We start from the raw sequence: 17722 nt of genomic DNA, 5'->3' as shown, positions 1-17722 counted from the left end.
AAAAGGTCACAGTGTGCTACATTTCCAGTTTTCCCAAAAAAGTCGATCCAGATCTCTGCCTCTTCAAATACTCCAGCCTTCATTAGTCATTGGCATCAAATTCTCCATCTCTCCAGCTCATTCTCCTGGTTCTCCACCCCACACAGATTTCTCACCTAATTCTACCTCACTCTTGATTCTCCCACCTCCGTCTCCTAGCCCATACTGACCCCCTCCACCCTCACCCCCTAAATTCATTCAATCATATTTATTGAGCACCTACTGTGTGAAGAGCACTGTACTAAGCACTTGGAAAGTACAATTCGGCAACAGAGACAATCCCTACCCTACAACGGGCTCACAGTCTAGAAGGGGGAGACAGACGACACAACAAAACAAGTAGAGAGGCATCAATACCCGTGGTTGGGTTGGGATTGTCTCTATCTGTTGCTGAGTGCTTAATACAGTGCTCTGCACACAGTAAGTGCTCAATAAATATGACGGAATGAATGAATGAATAAGTCCTAAATCTGACTGACCACAGCTCTCTCCACATTCAGAGCCCTTCTAAAATCCCACACTTCCCCACTTAATTCCCATCATCTGAATCATATCAGCTTGGTAGTCACTTCTGGAGCTTTTTTAAAAAAATTGCCTTCTACATTGAAGGTTATGTGTACAATCGTTCAATTGATTATTTCCTCTGATTTGTAAATATTATTTTTCTAAATCTCCACTTAGAGTGCAACCTCCTGCTGCGGGGGGTGTGTGTGTGTGTGACATGTTTTGTGCTTCTGTTGTACTTTCCCAAGCGTGGGGTACAGTGCATTGCACCAGGGGTGCTCAATAAATATCGTTACTTCCTCTTGAAGGGCCTTCTGGGTCAGGCTCAGTGGAAAGAGCACGGGCTTTTGAGTCAGAGGTCAGGGGTTCTGGGTCTCCCCAGCCCATAATCTAATGTTGGCATCATCCTCAACTCATTCATTTCATTCCACCCACATATTCAGTCTGTCACCACACCTGCCCATTCTACCTGCAAAACGTCGCCGATATGTGGCCGATTTGTTCTTCACAAGCGCTTAGTACAGTGCTCTGCACTCAGTAAGCGCTCAATAAACTCGATTGAATGAATGATTCCCCAAATCTCTCCAGCCCCTCTCCTTCTCTGCAGTCTCATATTGCCTCTTGCCCTCAGGACTTCTCGACTCGGTAACCCCACCGACACCTCAAACTTAACACAAAATAGAACTCCTCATCCACCCACCCAAGCCCTATCCTCCCCCAGCTTTCCCATCACTGTAGACGACTCTACTAGTCCTCCCCATCTCCCCAGCCCATAATCTAATGTTGACATCATCCTCAACTCATTTGTTTCATTCCACCCACATATTCAGTCTGTCACCAAACCTGCCCATTCTACCTGCAAAACGTCGCCGATTACGTGGCCGATTTGTTCTTCCCAAGCGCTTAGTACAGTGCTCTGCACTCAGTAAGCGCTCAATAAATTCGATTGAATGAATGATTCCCCAAATCTCTCCAGCCCCACTCCTTCTCTGCAGTCTCATATTTCCTCTTGCTCTCAGGACTTCTCAACTCGGTAACCCCACCGACACCTCAAACTTGACACAAAATAGAACTCCTCATCCACCCCCCCAAGCCCTATCCTCCCCCGACTTTCCCATCACTGTAGACGACTCTACTAGTCCTCCCCAACTCCCCAGTCCATAATCTAATGTTGGCATCATCCTCAACTCATTCGTTTCATTCCACCGACATACAGTCTGTCACCAAACCTGCCCATTCTACCTGCAAAACGTCGCCGATTATGTGGCCGATTTGTTCTTCCCAAGCGCTTAGTACAGTGCTCCGCACATAGTAAGCGCTCAATAAATACGATTGAATGAATGAATGAATTTAAGAATAAAAAGAATAAAGGGAGGCTTGTGGTCCCGCCATTCCCCGACTCACCCACTCACAGTCGATCCCCAGAAGCGGACACTCTTCCAAGTCCTTCCGGAGCCGCTCTTCGATCCGCTCCCATTCCTCCCGGCCGGACACGGTGACCACGTCCGCCGCCAGGAGCCTCTCCACCCACGACGGCACGTCCCGGGGGGCGTGAGGGGCGGGATCCGTCCGGCCCACCGCCGCCGGTGCCTCCGCTCGGGCCTCTTCCGACTCCTCGCTCCCCGCGGCCGGCTCCCGGACGGGTCTGGCTCGGCCCCTCCGGCGTCGGATGGCTCTCCAGAGGACCAGCCCCCCGACGGCGCTGCCCAGGAGGGACCCCACCAGCACGGTGGTCAGGAGGCCCGGCCTGCCCATCTCCCGGCGGCCCGGACGCGGGTGGTCACTCCGTCGTCCCCACCACCTGCCAAACCCGTGAACGACCTGAACCGAGAGGTGGGGAAAAGAAAAACAAAACCACAAGGCTCTAATTCAGTCTGTAGGCCATCGATCGGATTTACTGAGCGCTTACTGTGTGCAGGGCACTGTAATAATGATGGTATTTGTACATATTTGTTACTCTATTTATTGATTTATTTTACTTGTACAGATCTATTCTATTTATTTTATTTTGTTAGTATGTCTGGTTTTGTTCTCTGTCTCCCCCTTTTAGACTGTGAGCCCACTGTTGGGTAGGGACTGTCTCTATATGTTGCCAATTTGTACTTCCCAAGTGCTTAGTACAGTGCTCTGCACACAGTAAGCGCTCAATAAATACGATTGATGATGATGTGCTGAGCACTGTTTGAAGCACTGTAGGCCATCAATCGTATTTACTGAGCGCTTATTGTGTGCAGAGCACTGTAATAATGATGGTATTTGTACATATTTGTTACTCTATTATTTATTTATTTTACTTGTACATATCTATTCTATTTATTTTATTTTGTTAGTATGTTTGGTTTTGTTCTCTGTCTCCCCCTTTTAGACTGTGAGCCCACTGTTGGGTAGGGACTGTCTCTATATGTTGCCAATTTGTACTTCCCAAGCGCTTAGTACAGTGCTCTGCACACAGTAAGCGCTCAATAAATACGATTGATGATGATGATGTGCTGAGCACTGTTCGAAGCACTGTAGGCCATCAATCGTATTTACTGAGCGCTTATTGTGTGCAGAGCACTGTAATAATGATGGTATTTGTACATATTTGTTACTCTATTATTTATTTATTTTACTTGTACATATCTATTCTATTTATTTTATTTTGTTAGTATGATTGGTTTTGTTCTCTGTCTCCCCCTTTTAGACTGTGAGTCCACTGCTGGGTAGGGACTGTCTCTATATGTTGCCAATTTGTACTTCCCAAGCGCTTAGTACAGTGCTCTGCACACAGTAAGCGCTCAATAAATACGATTGATGATGATTTGCTGAGCACTGTTCGAAGCACTGTAGGCCATCAATCGTATTTACTGAGCGCTTATTGTGTGCAGAGCACTGTAATAATGATGGTATTTGTACATATTTGTTACTCTATTTTACTTGTACAGATCTATTCTATTTATTTTATTTTGTTAGTATGTTTGGTTTTGTTCTCTGTCTCCCCCTTTTAGACTGTGAGCCCACTGTTGGATAGGGACTGTCTCTATACGTTGCCAATTTGTACTTCCCAAGCGCTTAGTACAGTGCTCTGCACACAGTAAGCGCTCAATAAATACGATTGATGATGATGATGTGCTGAGCACTGTTCGAAGCACTGTAGGCCATCAATCGTATTTACTGAGCGCTTATTGTGTGCAGAGCACTTTAATAATGATGGTATTTGTTAAGCACTTACTATGTGCCGAGCACTGTTCGAAGCGCTGGGGTAGATAAAAGGTACTCAGCTTGTCTCACGTGGGGCTGTCTACATGTTTTGTCACCTGTCTACATGTTTTGTTTTGTTGTCTGTCTCCCGCTTGTCCCACGTGGGGCTGTCTACATGTTTTGTCACCTGTCTACATGTTTTGTTTCGTTGTCTGTCTCCCGCTTGTCCCACGTGGGGCTGTCAACATGTTTTGTCACCTGTCTACATGTTTTGTTTCATTGTCTGTCTCCCGCTTGTCCCACATGGGGCTGTCTACATGTTTTGTCAGCTGTCTACATGTTTTGTTTTGTTGTCTGTCTCCTGCTTGTCCCACGTGGGGCTGTCTACATGTTTTGTCACCTGTCTACATGTTTTGTTTCATTGTCTCCCGCTTGTCCCACGTGGGGCTGTCTACATGTTTTGTCACCTGTCTACATGTTTTGTTTCGTTGTCTGTCTCCCGCTTGTCCCACGTGGGGGACACGTCTACATGTTTTGTCACCTGTCTACATGTTTTGTTTCGTTGTCTGTCTCCCGCTTGTCCCACGTGGGGCTGTCTACATGTTTGGTCACCTGTCTACATGTTTTGTTTCGTTGTCCGTCTCCCGCTTGTCCCACGTGAGGCTGTCTACATGTTTGGTCACCTGTCGACATGTTTCGTTTCGTTGTCTGTCTCCCGCTTGTCCCACGTGGGGCTGTCTACATGTTTTGTCACCTGTCTACATGTGTTGTTTCATTGTCTGTCTCCCACTTGTCCCACGTGGGGCTGTCTACATGTTTTGTCACCTGTCTACATGCTTTGTTTCGTTGTCTGCCTCCCCCTTCTAGACTGTGAGCCCGTTGTTGGGTAGGGACCGTCTCTATATGTTGCCAACTTGTACTTCCCAAGCGCTTAGTACAGTGCTCTGCACACAGTAAGCGCTCAATAAATACAACTGAATGAATGAATGGGGCTCCCAGTCTTCATCCCCATTTTACAGATGAGATAACTGAGGCACAGAGAAGTGAAGTGGCTTGCCCAAAGTCTCACAGCAGACAAGTGACCGAAGCCGGGATTAGAACCCACAGCCTGACTCCCAAGCCCGGGCTCTTTCCACTAAGCCACGCTGCTTCTAATAATAATGATGGTATTTGTTAAGCGCTTACTATGTGCCGAGCACTGTTCTAAGCACTGGGATAGATATAAGGCAATCAGGTTGTCCCACGTGGGGCTCACAGTCTTCATCCCCCTTTTCCAGGTGAGGTAACTGAGGCACAGAGAAGTGAAGTGGCTTGCTCAAGGTCCCACAACAGACAAGTGGTGGAGCCAGGATTAGAACCCATGACCTTCGGACTCCCAAGCCCTTTCTCTATCCACTGCGCCACACTGCTTCAGGGTACTAAGCGCTTGGGAGAGGACGATACAACAGGCTTACAATCTAGTCAGTCAATCGTATTTATTGAGCACTGTACTAAGCGCTTAGGAGAGTACGATACAACATGAGTTGGTAGGCATGTTCCTACCCCTACCTGTGTCCAAGCCGATTAGCTTGTATCCAACCCAGAGCTTAGTACAGTGCCTAGCACACAGTAAGTGCTTAATAAATAGCAGAATTACTATTACTATCATGTCATACTACTGTGACTCCCATACTCAATCAATCAATCAATCGTATTTATTGAGCGCTTACTATGTGCAGAGCACTGTACTAAGCGCTTGGGAAGTACAAATAGGCAACATATAGAGACGGTCCCTACCCAACAGTGGGCTCACAGTCTAAAAGGGGGAGACAGAGAACAGAACCAAACATACCAACAAAATAAAATAAATAGGATAGAAATGTACAAGTAAAATAAATAAATAAATAAATAAATAGAGTAATAAATATGTACAACCATATATACATATATACTCCCTTAGCCCACAACAACAAGCCTTCCTTTCCTCTTCTCCCACTCCCTTCCACATCTCCCTGACTTGCTCCCTTTATGTGAGCCCGTTGTTGCGTAGGGACCCAACTTGTACTTCTCAAGTGCTTAGTACAGTGCTCTGCACACAGTAAGCGCTCAATAAATACGATTGAATCCCCCCGTCCCAGCCCCACAGCACTTATATTCATATTTGTAATTTATTTATACTAATGTCTATCTCTCTCGCTAGACTGTAATCTCCTTGTGGGCAGGGAATGTGCCTGCTTATTGTTATATTGTACTCTCCCGAGTGCTTAGTTCAGTGCTTTGCACATAGTAAGCGCTCGGTACAGCTGAATGAACACTCATGGATATGTCTTTGTACTCTGTTGCTTCTACTACCTGTAATTTATTTAAATTAATGTCTTCCCCTGTAGACCGTAAAATTCCTGGAGGGCAGGAATGACGTCTTATTGTTCTCTCCCAAGTGTTTAAGCCAATGCTCCGCACAAAGTAAGCACTCGATAAATACCAGTTTATAATCTAGCAGGGGGAAACGGGCACTAAAATAATTTAGAGATAGGAGGACAGCGTCAATGGGCTTAACAGTGGGCGATTAAAGGCTCGGTTTTGTGTTCCTTTCTATTTTCAGTCTACACCTACTCCCTTGGGGAAGGATCTCAACCGTTCCCATGGCTTCAATTACCACTTGTACAAAGATGAGTCCCCAATCTACCTCACCAGTCGACCTCTATCCTCTCATCTCCATCTCCTCCCGCCTCCAGGACATCTTCATCTGGATATCGAGACTGTGAGCCCGTTGTTGGGTAGGGACCGTCTCTATATGTTGCCAATTTGTACTTCCCAAGTGCTTATTACAGTGCTCTGCACACAGTAACCGCTCAATAAATACGATTGAATGAATGAATGAATGGGCACCTCAAACGCAATCATATCTGAGGGCTCATTATGTGCTCAATAATATACTACTACTACTAATAATGATTGTGGTATTTGTTAAGCACTTTTTATGGCATTTATTAAGCGCTTACTATGTACAAAGCACTGTTCTAAGCACTTATTATGTGCCAGGGACCGTACTGAGCACTGGGGTAGATACAAGGTGATCGGACACAGTCCCTTCCCTGTTCCCGCACGGGGCTCACAGTCTTAATCTCCATTATTATTATTATTATTTCATGACATTTTCCAGGCTCTTCATAGCAAGTCTTCCTAACGTTAATCTTTGTATAACAAATACCACAATTATTATATATTCATTCATTCAATCATATTTATTGAGCGCTTACTGTGCAAAGAGCACTGTACGACAGACCACCATGCTCCCTGCCTTCAAAGCCTGATTAAAATCACACCTCCTCCAAGAGGCCTTCCCTGACGAAGCCCTCTTTCTAGTTTCTGAAAAGTGGGGAGGTGAGGACAATTTTTTTTTTTTTTAATTAGAAAAATGATCCAGGCAGCAGAGTGAAGAATGGGCTGGAGTTGGGAGAGACAGGGGTCTGGGGAGGGTCAGCAAGGCGACTATTACGGTAATCAAGGCAGGATAGGATATGTGCTTGGATTAAATTAACATTGTTCCTGTTTGGATGGATTTTAGTGACGTTCATTCATTCATTCAATCATATTTATTGAGCACTTACTGTGTGCAGGGCACTGTACTAAGTGCTTGGGAAGAACAAATCGGCCACATAGTTGCCGACGTTGTGCAGGAAGAACGGCCAGGTTTGGTGACAGGCTGAATATGTGGGTGGAATGAAACAAATGAGTTGAGGATGATGCCAACATTAGATTATGGGCTTGGGAGATGGGGAGGACTAGTAGAGTTGTCTACAGTGATGGGAAAGTCGGGGGAGGATAGGGTTTGGGTGGGTAGATGAGGAGTTCTATTTTGTGTTAAGTTTGAGGTGTCAGTGGAGTACACAAGTAGAGAAGTCCTGAGGGCAAGAGGAAATATGGGACTGCAGAGAATAATAATAATAATGGCATTTATTAAGTGCTTACTATGTGCAAAGCACTGTTCTAAGAGCAGGGGAGGTTACAAGGTGATCAGGTTGTCCCACGGGGGGCTCACAGTCTGCATCCCCATTTTACAGAAGAGGGAACTGAGGCCCAGAGAAGTTAAGTGACTTGCCCAAAGTCACACAGCTGACAGATGGCGGAGCCGGGATTTGAACCCATGCCCTCTGACTCCAAAGCCCGGGCTCTTCCCACGGAGCCGCGCTGCTTATTAGGAGAGGGGCTGGAGAGATTTGGGGGAATCATTCAATTCAATCGTATTTATTGAGCACTTATTGAGTGCAGAGCACTGTACTAAGCGCTTGGAAAGTACAAATCGGCAACGTATAGAGCCGGTCCCTACCCAACAACGGGCTCACAGTCTAGAAACCCACACAGGGGGATGGATGGTAGTTGAAGCCCCGGCAGGGAGCGAGTTCTCCAAGAGGGATTGTGTAGACGGAGAAGAGAAGGAGGCCCAGAACTGAGCCTTGAGAAACTCCCTCATTCAAGATGGATTGTGTAGACGGAGAAGAGAAGGAGGCCCAGAACTGAGCCTTGAGAAACTCCCTCATTCAAGGGGTGGGAGGCAGAGGAGAAGCCCGCAAAAGCCTACGTGATCCTAGTAAAAAACAGCAGCAGAATGGAGAAGCAGCGTGGCTTCGCGGAAACAGCCCGGGCCTGGGTTCTAATTCCGGGTCTGCCACGCGTCTGCTGCGGGACTTTGGGCAGGTCAATTCTCTGGGCCTCAGTTACCTCATCTGGAAAATGGGGGTGGGGACGGTGAGCAGTCCATGTGGGGCTGAAACTTTAATCATCAGCAATCGTATTTATTGAGGGCTTACTGTGTGCAGAGCACTGTACTAAGCGCTTGGGAAGTACAAGTTGGCAACATATGGAGACGGTCCCTACCCAACAGTGGGCTCACAGTCTAAAAGGGGGAGACAGAGAACAAAACCAAACATACTAACAAAATAAAATAAATAGAATAGATAGGTACAAGTAAAATAAATAAATAACTAGAGTAATAAATATGTACACACATATATACATATATATTTTGTTATATTATATTATATATGTAATTCCTATTCAACAAGAGTCCATGTGGACTGTTTCCACCCTGATGATCTTGTATCTAGCCCAGTGCTTAGTACAGTGCCTGGCACACAGTCAAGCATTTATTCATTCAATCACCTCCTCCAGGAGGCCTTCCCAGACTGAGCCCCCTTCTTCCTCTCCCCCTCCTCCCCTGTACCTCCTTCCCCTCTCCACAGCACCTGTATATGTTTGTATGCATTTATTACTCTATTATATTATAATTGTCATATTATATTATAATTATCTTATATTATAATTATATACAATATAATTATAATTATATATTAATTATATTATTTTCCATTATATTATATACTCTATATATCTATTATTTGTACCTATTTATTTTATTATCTTATATTATAATTATATACAATATAATTATAATTATATATTAATTATATTATTATCTATTATATTATATACTCTATATATCTATTATTTGTACCTACTTATTCTATTTTTATTTTGTAACTATATTTTGTTTTGTTCTCTGCCTCCCCCTTCTAGGCTGTGAGCCCGCTGTTGGGTAGGGACCGTCTCTATGTTGCCAACTTGTACTTCCCAAGCGCTTAGTACAGTGCTCTGCACACAGTAAGCGCTCAATCAATACAATTGAATGAATGAATATTGAGTCCAGTGCTCTGCACAGAGTAAGTGCTGAGTGCTTGGGAGAGGTCAACGCAACAATTAACAGACAGGTACTTTGCCCACAACAAGCTGGCTTAGAAAATACTATTAAAAAGTAAACAACAATTGAAGAGATGAAATTGGGAAACCCAAAGCAGAGCTCACATTTTAAAGACAAGGTAAAATTAATCAAATTTCTCTCTTCTAAAAGGGGATGAGAGAAGGGAAGGGGGGGGGGGAAAATCAATCGTATTTATTGAGCGCTTACCTTGTGCAGAGCACTGTACTAAGCGCTTGGGATGTACAAGTTGGCAACATATAGAGACAGTCCCTACCCAACAGTGGGCTCACAGTCTAGAAAAATGAAACTGATTGATATATGGGGCTCTTTGGGTAGTCACCATGTGAATCAGGTGGCAACAAAGTAGAATTAACAACCTGAGAAGCCACATTAATCATCATCATCATCAATCGTATTTATTGAGCGCTTACTATTTGCAGAACACTGTACTAAGCGCTTGGGAAGTACAAATTGGCAACATCTAGAGACAGTCCCTACCCAACAGTGGGCTCACAGTCTAAAAGGGGGAGACAGAGAACAAAACCAAACATACTAACAAAATAAAATAAATAGAATAATAACGCAAGGAAACATCTCGCAGCTGAAACAAACCACTGAGGGCCATTAAAAGAGTCACAGATGTTCTTTATTAGGACTGGAGTGAGTGATCCTAGTAATAACTATCAATGCTTGTATTCACCCCAGTGCTTAGTACAGTGTCTGGCACATAGTAAGTGCTTAAGAGAAGCACAATTATTATTAGGGTTTACAATGTGCAGATGTGGATTCTAATCCCAGCTCTGCCACTTGTCTGCTGTATGATCTTGGGCAAGCCACTTAACTTCTCCGTGCCTCAGTTCCCTCACCTGTAAAATGGGGATTAAGACTGTGAGCCCCACGTGGGACAACCTGATGACTTTGTATCTACCCCAGCGCTTAGAACAGTGTTTGGCACATAGTAAATCAATCGTATTTGAGCGCTTACTACTTCCCAAGCGCTTAGTACAGTGCTCTGCACACAGTAAGCGCTCAATAAATACGATTGAATGAATGAATGAATAAATGCCATCATCATTATCATTAGTAATAGAATGCCTGGCACATAGGAGGCGTTTAACTTGTACTTCCCAAGCGCTTAGTCCAGTGCTCTGCACACAGTAAGCGCTCAATATCTACGATTGAATGAATTCAATCGTATTTATTGAGCGCTTACTGTGTGCAGAGCACTGTACTAACATGAGTTCATTCAATCGTATTTATTGAGCACTTACTGTGTGCAGAGCACTGTACTAAGCGCTTGGGAAGTACAAGTTGGCAACATACAGAGACGGTCCCTACCCAACAGCGGGCTCACAGTCTAGTGGGAAGCATTGTGGCTCAGTGGAAAGAGCCCGGGCTTTGGAGTCAGAGGTCATGGGTTCGAATCCCGACTCAGTCACATGTCTGCTGTGTGACCTTGGGCAAGTCACATAACTTCTCTGAGCCTCAGTTACCTCATCTGTAAAATGGGGATTAAGATTGTGAGCCCCACGTGGGACAACTTGATCACCTTGTATCCCCCCAGCGCTTAGAACAGTGCTTTGCACATAGTAAGTGCTTAACAAATGCCATCATTAGTATTATTACTATTATTCTCTGAGCCTCAGTTACCTCATCTGTAAAATGGGGATTAAGATTGTGAGCCCCACGTGGGACAACTTGATCACCTTGTATCCCCCCCCCAGCGCTTAGAACAGTGTTCTGCACATAGTAAGCGTTTAACAAATGCTATCATTATTATTATTATTGTTGCAAGGTGATCAGGTTGTCCCACCTGAATGAAGAGATGAATGAATGAATAAATGCCATCATCATTATCATTAGTAATAGAATGCCTGGCACATAGTAGGCGTTTAACCAATACCAGAAAAGGATGGGGAACCGGGGCGAAATGCTATCATTATTATTATTATTATTATTGCAAGGTGATCAGGTTGTCCCACCAGAATGAAGAAATGAATGAATGAATAAATGCCATCATCATCAATCATATTTATTGAGCGCTTACTATGTGCAGAGCACTGTACTAAGCGCTTGGGAAGTACAAATTGGCAACATATAGAGACAGTCCCTACCCAACAGTGGGCTCACAGTCTAAAAGGGGGAGACAGAGAACCAAACCAAACCTACTAACAAAATAAAATAAATAGTAATAGAATGCCTGGCACATAGTAGATGTTTAACCAATACCAGAAAAGGATGGGAAACTGGGGCGACGATGTCCCCTTAATGGGACGAGTTCTGCAGAAATACACCATTCAAGGGGGCACAAAGGGCTCCAAAGCCAAGGGAGGGGAAGCAGAGAAGCCTGTCTCCCCAGGGAAAATCCGTCTCCATCCCGAAGCAGGGGGACCAAGGGGGGCATAATTAGGGTACCGGGTAGAAGAGGGAAGCCAGGAGAAGAAGTGTGGGCAGGGATGGAGCCCCAAAGTTGGGGTTTGGTCCCCCAAAATGAGCTTAGGGCCTAGCTGGCCCTGAGTAGAGTGAAGGCTGGCTGGAAGGAGGCAGAGGAGGACCCCTCTCCCATCCATCCCATGAATCCCCCAGACCCAAACCCTGCCCATCCCACCCCCTGCTCCCCAGAGACCCCAAGACCCCCTGACTCTGCTGCAAAAGGAAAAAAACACCCCGCGGAGGGGCCAGGCTTACCAGCGCAGCCGGGATCCGGAACCCCTACCGCGCGGCCGCCCGCCCCTACCCGAACCTATTGAGCGGAGGGACCGGAAGTGGGATGGGGGAAGCGGAGGGCGGACGGGCCGCCCCTCTTATGGGCGCCGCCATCTTGTACGGTATTACGTCAGTGGGCCTGCTCAGCTGCGGCCTGTCGTCGTCTTCCGATGGAGCCCGCCTCAGGGCTGAGGGGGAAATCTCTTCACTCCCTTCAATAATAATAATAATAGTAATAATAGTAATAATAATAATAATAATAATAACGACATTTATTAAGCTCTTACTATGTGCAAAGCACTGTTCTAAGCGCTGGGGAGGTTACAAGAGGTCAGAGAAGCAGCGTGGCTCAGTGGAAATCAATCAATCAATCAATCGTATTTATTGAGCGCTTACTGTGTGCAGAGCACTGTACTAAGCGCTTGGGAGAGCCCGGGCTTTGGAGTCAGAGGTCATGGGTTCGAATTCCGGATCCTCCACGTGTCTGCTGTGTGACCTTGGGCAAGTCACTTCTCTGAGCCTCAGTGACCTCATCTGTAAAATGGGGATGAAGACTGTGAGCCCTGTGTGGGACAACCTGATCACCTTATATCCCCCCTGGCGCTTAGGATAGTGCTCTGCACATAGTAAGCGCTTAACAAATGCTATCATTATTATTATTATTATTACAAGGTGATCAGGTTGTCCCACATGGGGCTCACAGTCTTCATCCCCATTTTACAGATGAGGGAACTGAGGCCCGGAGAAGTGAAGTGACTTGCCCAAAGTCACCCAGCTGACAGTTAGTGGAGCCGAGATTTGAACCCCTGACCTCTGACTCCAAAGCCCGGGCTCTTTCCACTGAGCCACGCTGCTTCAGTCAATCAATCAATCAATCGTATTTATTGATCAAAGCAGAGAAGCAGCGTGGCTCAGTGGAAAGAGACTGGGGTTTCAATCAATCAATTGTATTTACTGATTGAAGCAGAGAAGACTGTGAGACCCACGTGGGACAACCTGATCATCTTGTATACCCTCAGCGCTTAGAACAGTGCAATGCACATAGTAAGTGCTTAACAAATACCATTATTATTATTATTATTCTCTGTGCCTTAGTGACCTCATCTGTAAAATGGGGACGAAGACTGTGAGACCCACATGGGACAACCTGATCACCTTGTATACCCCCAGTGCTTAGAACAGTGCTTTGCACATAGTAAGTGCTGAACAAATACCATTATTATTATTATTCTCTGTGCCTCAGTGACCTCATCTGGAAAATGGGGATTAAGACTGTGAGACCCACGTGGGACAACTTGATCACCTTGTATACCCCCAGTGCTTAGAACAGTGCTTTGCACATAGTAAGCGCTGAACAAATACCATTATTATTATTATTCTCTGTGCCTCAGTGACCTCATCGCCCACTTTTGGGTAGGGACTGTCGCTATATGTTGCCAATTTGCACTTCCCAAGTGCTTAGTACAGTGCTCTGCACACAGTAAGCGCTCAATAAATACGATTGATTGATTGATTGGAAAATGGGGATTAAAACTGTGAGCCCCTGTGGGACAACCTGATCACCTTGTAACCTCCCCAGCACTTAGAACGGTGCTTTGCACATGGTAAGTGCTTAATAAGTGCCATTATTATTATTATTATTATTTCTATGACAATTAACAGACACATATCCCTGCCCACAATGAGCTCACAGTCTAGAGGGGAAGACAGACATTAAGGAGGAGGAGAACAAGGAGGAAGAGGAGGAGGAGAAGGAAGAGGGAGAGGAGGAGGAAGAAAGGGAGGAGAAGGGGAAGGGAAGAAGAGAGGAGGAGGAGATGGAAGAGGAAGAAGGAGAAGAGGAGAAAGAGAAGGAGGGAGAGAAGGAAGAGGGGGAGGAGGAAGAGAAGAAGGAAACTAATTTGGGTTAGGGGAAGGAGGAAGAGAAGAAGAGAAGAACGTACATATGTCCCTATCCATAATTTATTGATTTCTATAAATGTCTATCTCCCCCACTAGACTGTAAATTCATCGTGGGCTGGAATGTGTTTACCAACTCTGGTATAATGCACTTTCCCAAGTGCTTAGTACAGTGCTCTGCACATAGTAAGTGCTCAATAAATACGATTGATTGATTGATTGAAGGAGGTGGAAGGGGAAGGGAAGGAAAAGGGCGAGGAGATGGGGGGAGGAGAAGGAGGAGGAGAAGAAGGAAGAGTGAGTGGTAGAGAAGAAATATAATAATAATAATGAGAAGCAGCGTGGCTCAGTGGAAAGAGCACGGGCTTTGAAGTCAGAGGTCATTCATTCAATCGTATTTATTGAGCACTTACTGTGTGCAGAACACTGTACTAAGCGCTTGGGAAGTACAAGTTGGCAACTTATAGAGACGGTCCCTGCCCAACAGTGGGCTCACAGTCTAGAAGGTCATGGGTGCAAATCCCGGCTCCTCCAACTGTCAGCTGTGTGACTTGGGCAAGCAAGTCACTTCACTTCTCTGTGCCTCAGTTACCTCAGCTGTAAAATGGGGATTAAAACTGTGAGCCCCCGTGGGACAACCTGATCACCTTGTAACCTCCCCGGCGCTTAGAACAGTGCTTTGCACCCAGTAAGCGCTTAATAAATGCCATTATTATTATTATTATTAAGAGGTGGTGGTAGAGAATATAATAATAATAATAATGGTATTTGTTAAGCACGTACTATGGGCCAAACACTGTTCTAAACACTTGTACTTCCCAAGCGGTTAGTACAGTGCTCTGCATACAGTAAGCGCTCAATAAATACGATTGATTGATTGATTGATTCTAAACGCTTGGAGGAGAAATAGCCACGTGGGACAGGAACAGTGCCCAGCCCGATTTGCTTGTAGCCACTCCAGCGCTTAGTACAGTGTCTGGCCCATACTAAGCGATTAACAAATCCCACAGTTATTATTAGTAATCCTCTAGACCGTAAGCTCGTCGTGGGCAGGGAAAGTGTCTGTCAATTGTAGCACTGTATTCATTCATTCATTCAATCGTATTGCATTTAGTCAAGTGCTCCGCACACAGTCAGAGCTCCAGAAATGGGAGTGAGTGAACCGATGAATGAATGAGTAGATGATTGAATGAATGGTTAGGGAGGAGGACCCGCCTTGGGGCGTCCCCTGCAGGAGGGGGGCGTGTCCTGCAGGGGGCGTGCCGGACACAGGGGCGGGCTGCGCACGGGGGAGTGGCCGGCAGGGGGCGCTCCGCGCATGGGGGCGTGGCCGACAGGGGGCGTGGCGGGTCGTGTCCTGCAGGGGGCGTGCCGGACACAGGGGCGTGCCTGACTGGGGCGGGATGCGCACGGGGCGTGGCCGGCAGGGGGCGTGCCGGACACAGGGGCGTGCCCTACAGGTGGCGTTCCGCGTGGGGGCGTCATCATCATCATCATCAATCGTATTTATTGAGCGCTTACTGTGTGCACAGCACTGTACTAAGCGCTTGGGAAGTACAAATTGGCAACATATAGACAGTCCCTACCCAACAATGGGCTCGCAGTCTAAAAGGGGGAGACAAAACACGGTGCCCTTTCATTCAAGAGAAGCAGCGTGGTTTAATGGAAAGAGCCAGGGCTTGGGACTCAGAGGTCATGGATTTTAATCCCATCTCCACCACTTGTCCGCTGTGTGACCTCGGGCAAGCTGCTTACCTTCTCTGGGCCTCAGTTACCCCATCTGTAAAATGGGGATTAAGACTGTGAGCCCCACGTGGGGCAACCTGATTACCTTGTGTCTACCCCGGCACTTAGAACAGTGTTTGGGACATAGTAAGCACCTAACAGATACCATTATTATTATTATTATTAAGTGACATAGAGGTTGCAAGCCCTTGTAAGGCCCGTGGACTTGGGAAATTTGCAGGGGGCACCCCGCGCAGGTGGGGCGTGGTCCGCAGGGGGCGTTCCGCACGCAGGGGGCGTGTCCTGTGGGGACACGTCACGAGGTGGGGGCGTGGCCAGCAGGGGGAGTTTCCGCGCGGGGGCGTGGCCTATGGGGCGTGGCCTTAAGGGGACGTTCTGCGCACGTGGGGCGTGGCCTGCAGGGGGAGCTCCACACGTGGGGGCGTGTCCTGTAGGGGGCGTGTCCTGTAGGGGGCGTGTCCTGTAGGGGGCGTTCCGCGCACAAACGCGCACGCGTTCCCTTCTCTTCCTCCCTTCAAAGCCCTACTGAGAGCTCACCTCCTCCGGGAGGCCTTCCCACACTGAGCCCCCTCCTTCCTCTCCTTACCTCCTTCCCCTCCCCGCAGCACCTGGATATATGTATAGATGTTTGTACGTATTTATTAACTTATTTTATTTGTACATATTCTATTTATTTTACTGTGTTAATATGTTTTGTTTTGTTCTCTGTCTCCCCCTTCTAGACTGTGAGCCCGCTGTCGGGTAGGGACCGTCTGTATCTGTTGCCAACTTGGACTTCCCAAGCGCTTAGTACAGTGCTGTGCACACAGTAAGCGCTCAACAAATACGATGGATTGATTGCCAACGTGTACTTCCCAAGCGCTTAGTCCAGTGCTCTGCACATAGTTAATCGCTCAATAAATAGGATTGAATGAATGAATGAATCAATCGTATTTATTGAGCGCTTACTGTGTGCAGAGCACTGGACTAAGCACTTGGGAAGTAGAAGTTGGCAACAGACAGAGACGGTCCCTACCCAACAGTGGGCTCACAGTCTAGAAGGAGAGTGAATGAATTCATTCAGTCTAGAATGAATGTAGGGGACGTCCCGCGCACGTGGGGGGCGTGGTCTGCAGGGGACGCGCTGCACGCAGGGGGCGTGGCCTGCGGGGGCGCGTCGCGAGGCGGGGGCGTGGCCTGCAGGGGCGTTTCCGCATGCGGGGCGTGGCCTGTAGGGGCGTTCCGCGTGATGGGGGCGTGGTCTAGCAGGGGCGTGGCCTTCAGGGGGCGTTCCGCGCGCTGGGGGCGTGGCCTGCAAGGGGCGTTCCGCGCACGTGGGGCGTGTCCTGCAGGGGGCGTTCCTCACGCTAGGGGCGAGGCCTAGCAGAGCTCGTGACCTGTAGGGGGCGTTCCACGCACGCGGGGCTTTCCGCGCCTGGGGGCGTTCCTCACGCTGGGGGCGGGGCCCAGCAGAGAGCCCTGACTGTAGGGGGCGGGACCTATAGGGGGCGTTCCGCACGCGGGGCGTGGTTGCTTGCAGGGGGGAATTTCGCGCGCCTGGGGGCGTGTCCTTCAGGGGGCGTTCCCTACGCGAGGGGCGTGGCCTGTAGGGGGCGTTCCGCGCACGTGGGGCGTGTCCTGCAGGGGGCGGTCCTCACGTTGGGCGCGGGGCCCTGCAGAGCTGGTGACCTGCAGGGGGCGTTCCGCGCGCTGGGGGCGGGGCCTGCAGGGGGCGCTCCGCGTGCGGGGGGCGTGGCCTGTAGGGGACACTCCGCGCGCGGGGGCGGGGCCTGTAGGGGGCGCTCCGCACTGGGGGCGGGGCCAACAGGGGGCGGGGCCTATAGGGGGCGTTCCGCGCGCCGGGGACGTGGCTTTTAAGGGGCGTTCCGCGCCTGTGGGGCGTGTCCTGCAGGGGGCGTTCCTCGCGCTGGG

At 47.8% G+C, this 17722-nt stretch overlaps 1 protein-coding gene across 2 annotated transcripts in view; it reads right to left on the bottom strand.

Annotated features, from left to right (window-relative positions):
• The window catches only part of EXD2 (exonuclease 3'-5' domain containing 2), a 31984-nt gene extending 19813 nt beyond the window's left edge, over positions 1-12171 (bottom strand). For both annotated transcript variants that reach the window (XM_038765683.1, XM_038765684.1), the window contains exons 1-2: positions 12149-12171; positions 1948-2364 (exon numbers count right to left, since the gene is read on the bottom strand). In XM_038765683.1, coding sequence (XP_038621611.1) covers positions 1948-2298 — 351 coding nt within the window. In that variant the 5' untranslated portion in view covers positions 2299-2364; positions 12149-12171. The remainder of the gene's footprint in view (positions 1-1947; positions 2365-12148) is intronic.
• Positions 12172-17722: the final 5551 nt, after the last annotated feature.

This window comes from Tachyglossus aculeatus, chromosome 23, assembly GCF_015852505.1.
Source record: "Tachyglossus aculeatus isolate mTacAcu1 chromosome 23, mTacAcu1.pri, whole genome shotgun sequence".
NCBI classification, from domain to species: Eukaryota; Metazoa; Chordata; class Mammalia; order Monotremata; family Tachyglossidae; genus Tachyglossus; species Tachyglossus aculeatus.
Note: the sequence above shows the minus strand (reverse complement) of the source record. Positions and strands in the feature narration are given on the sequence as shown.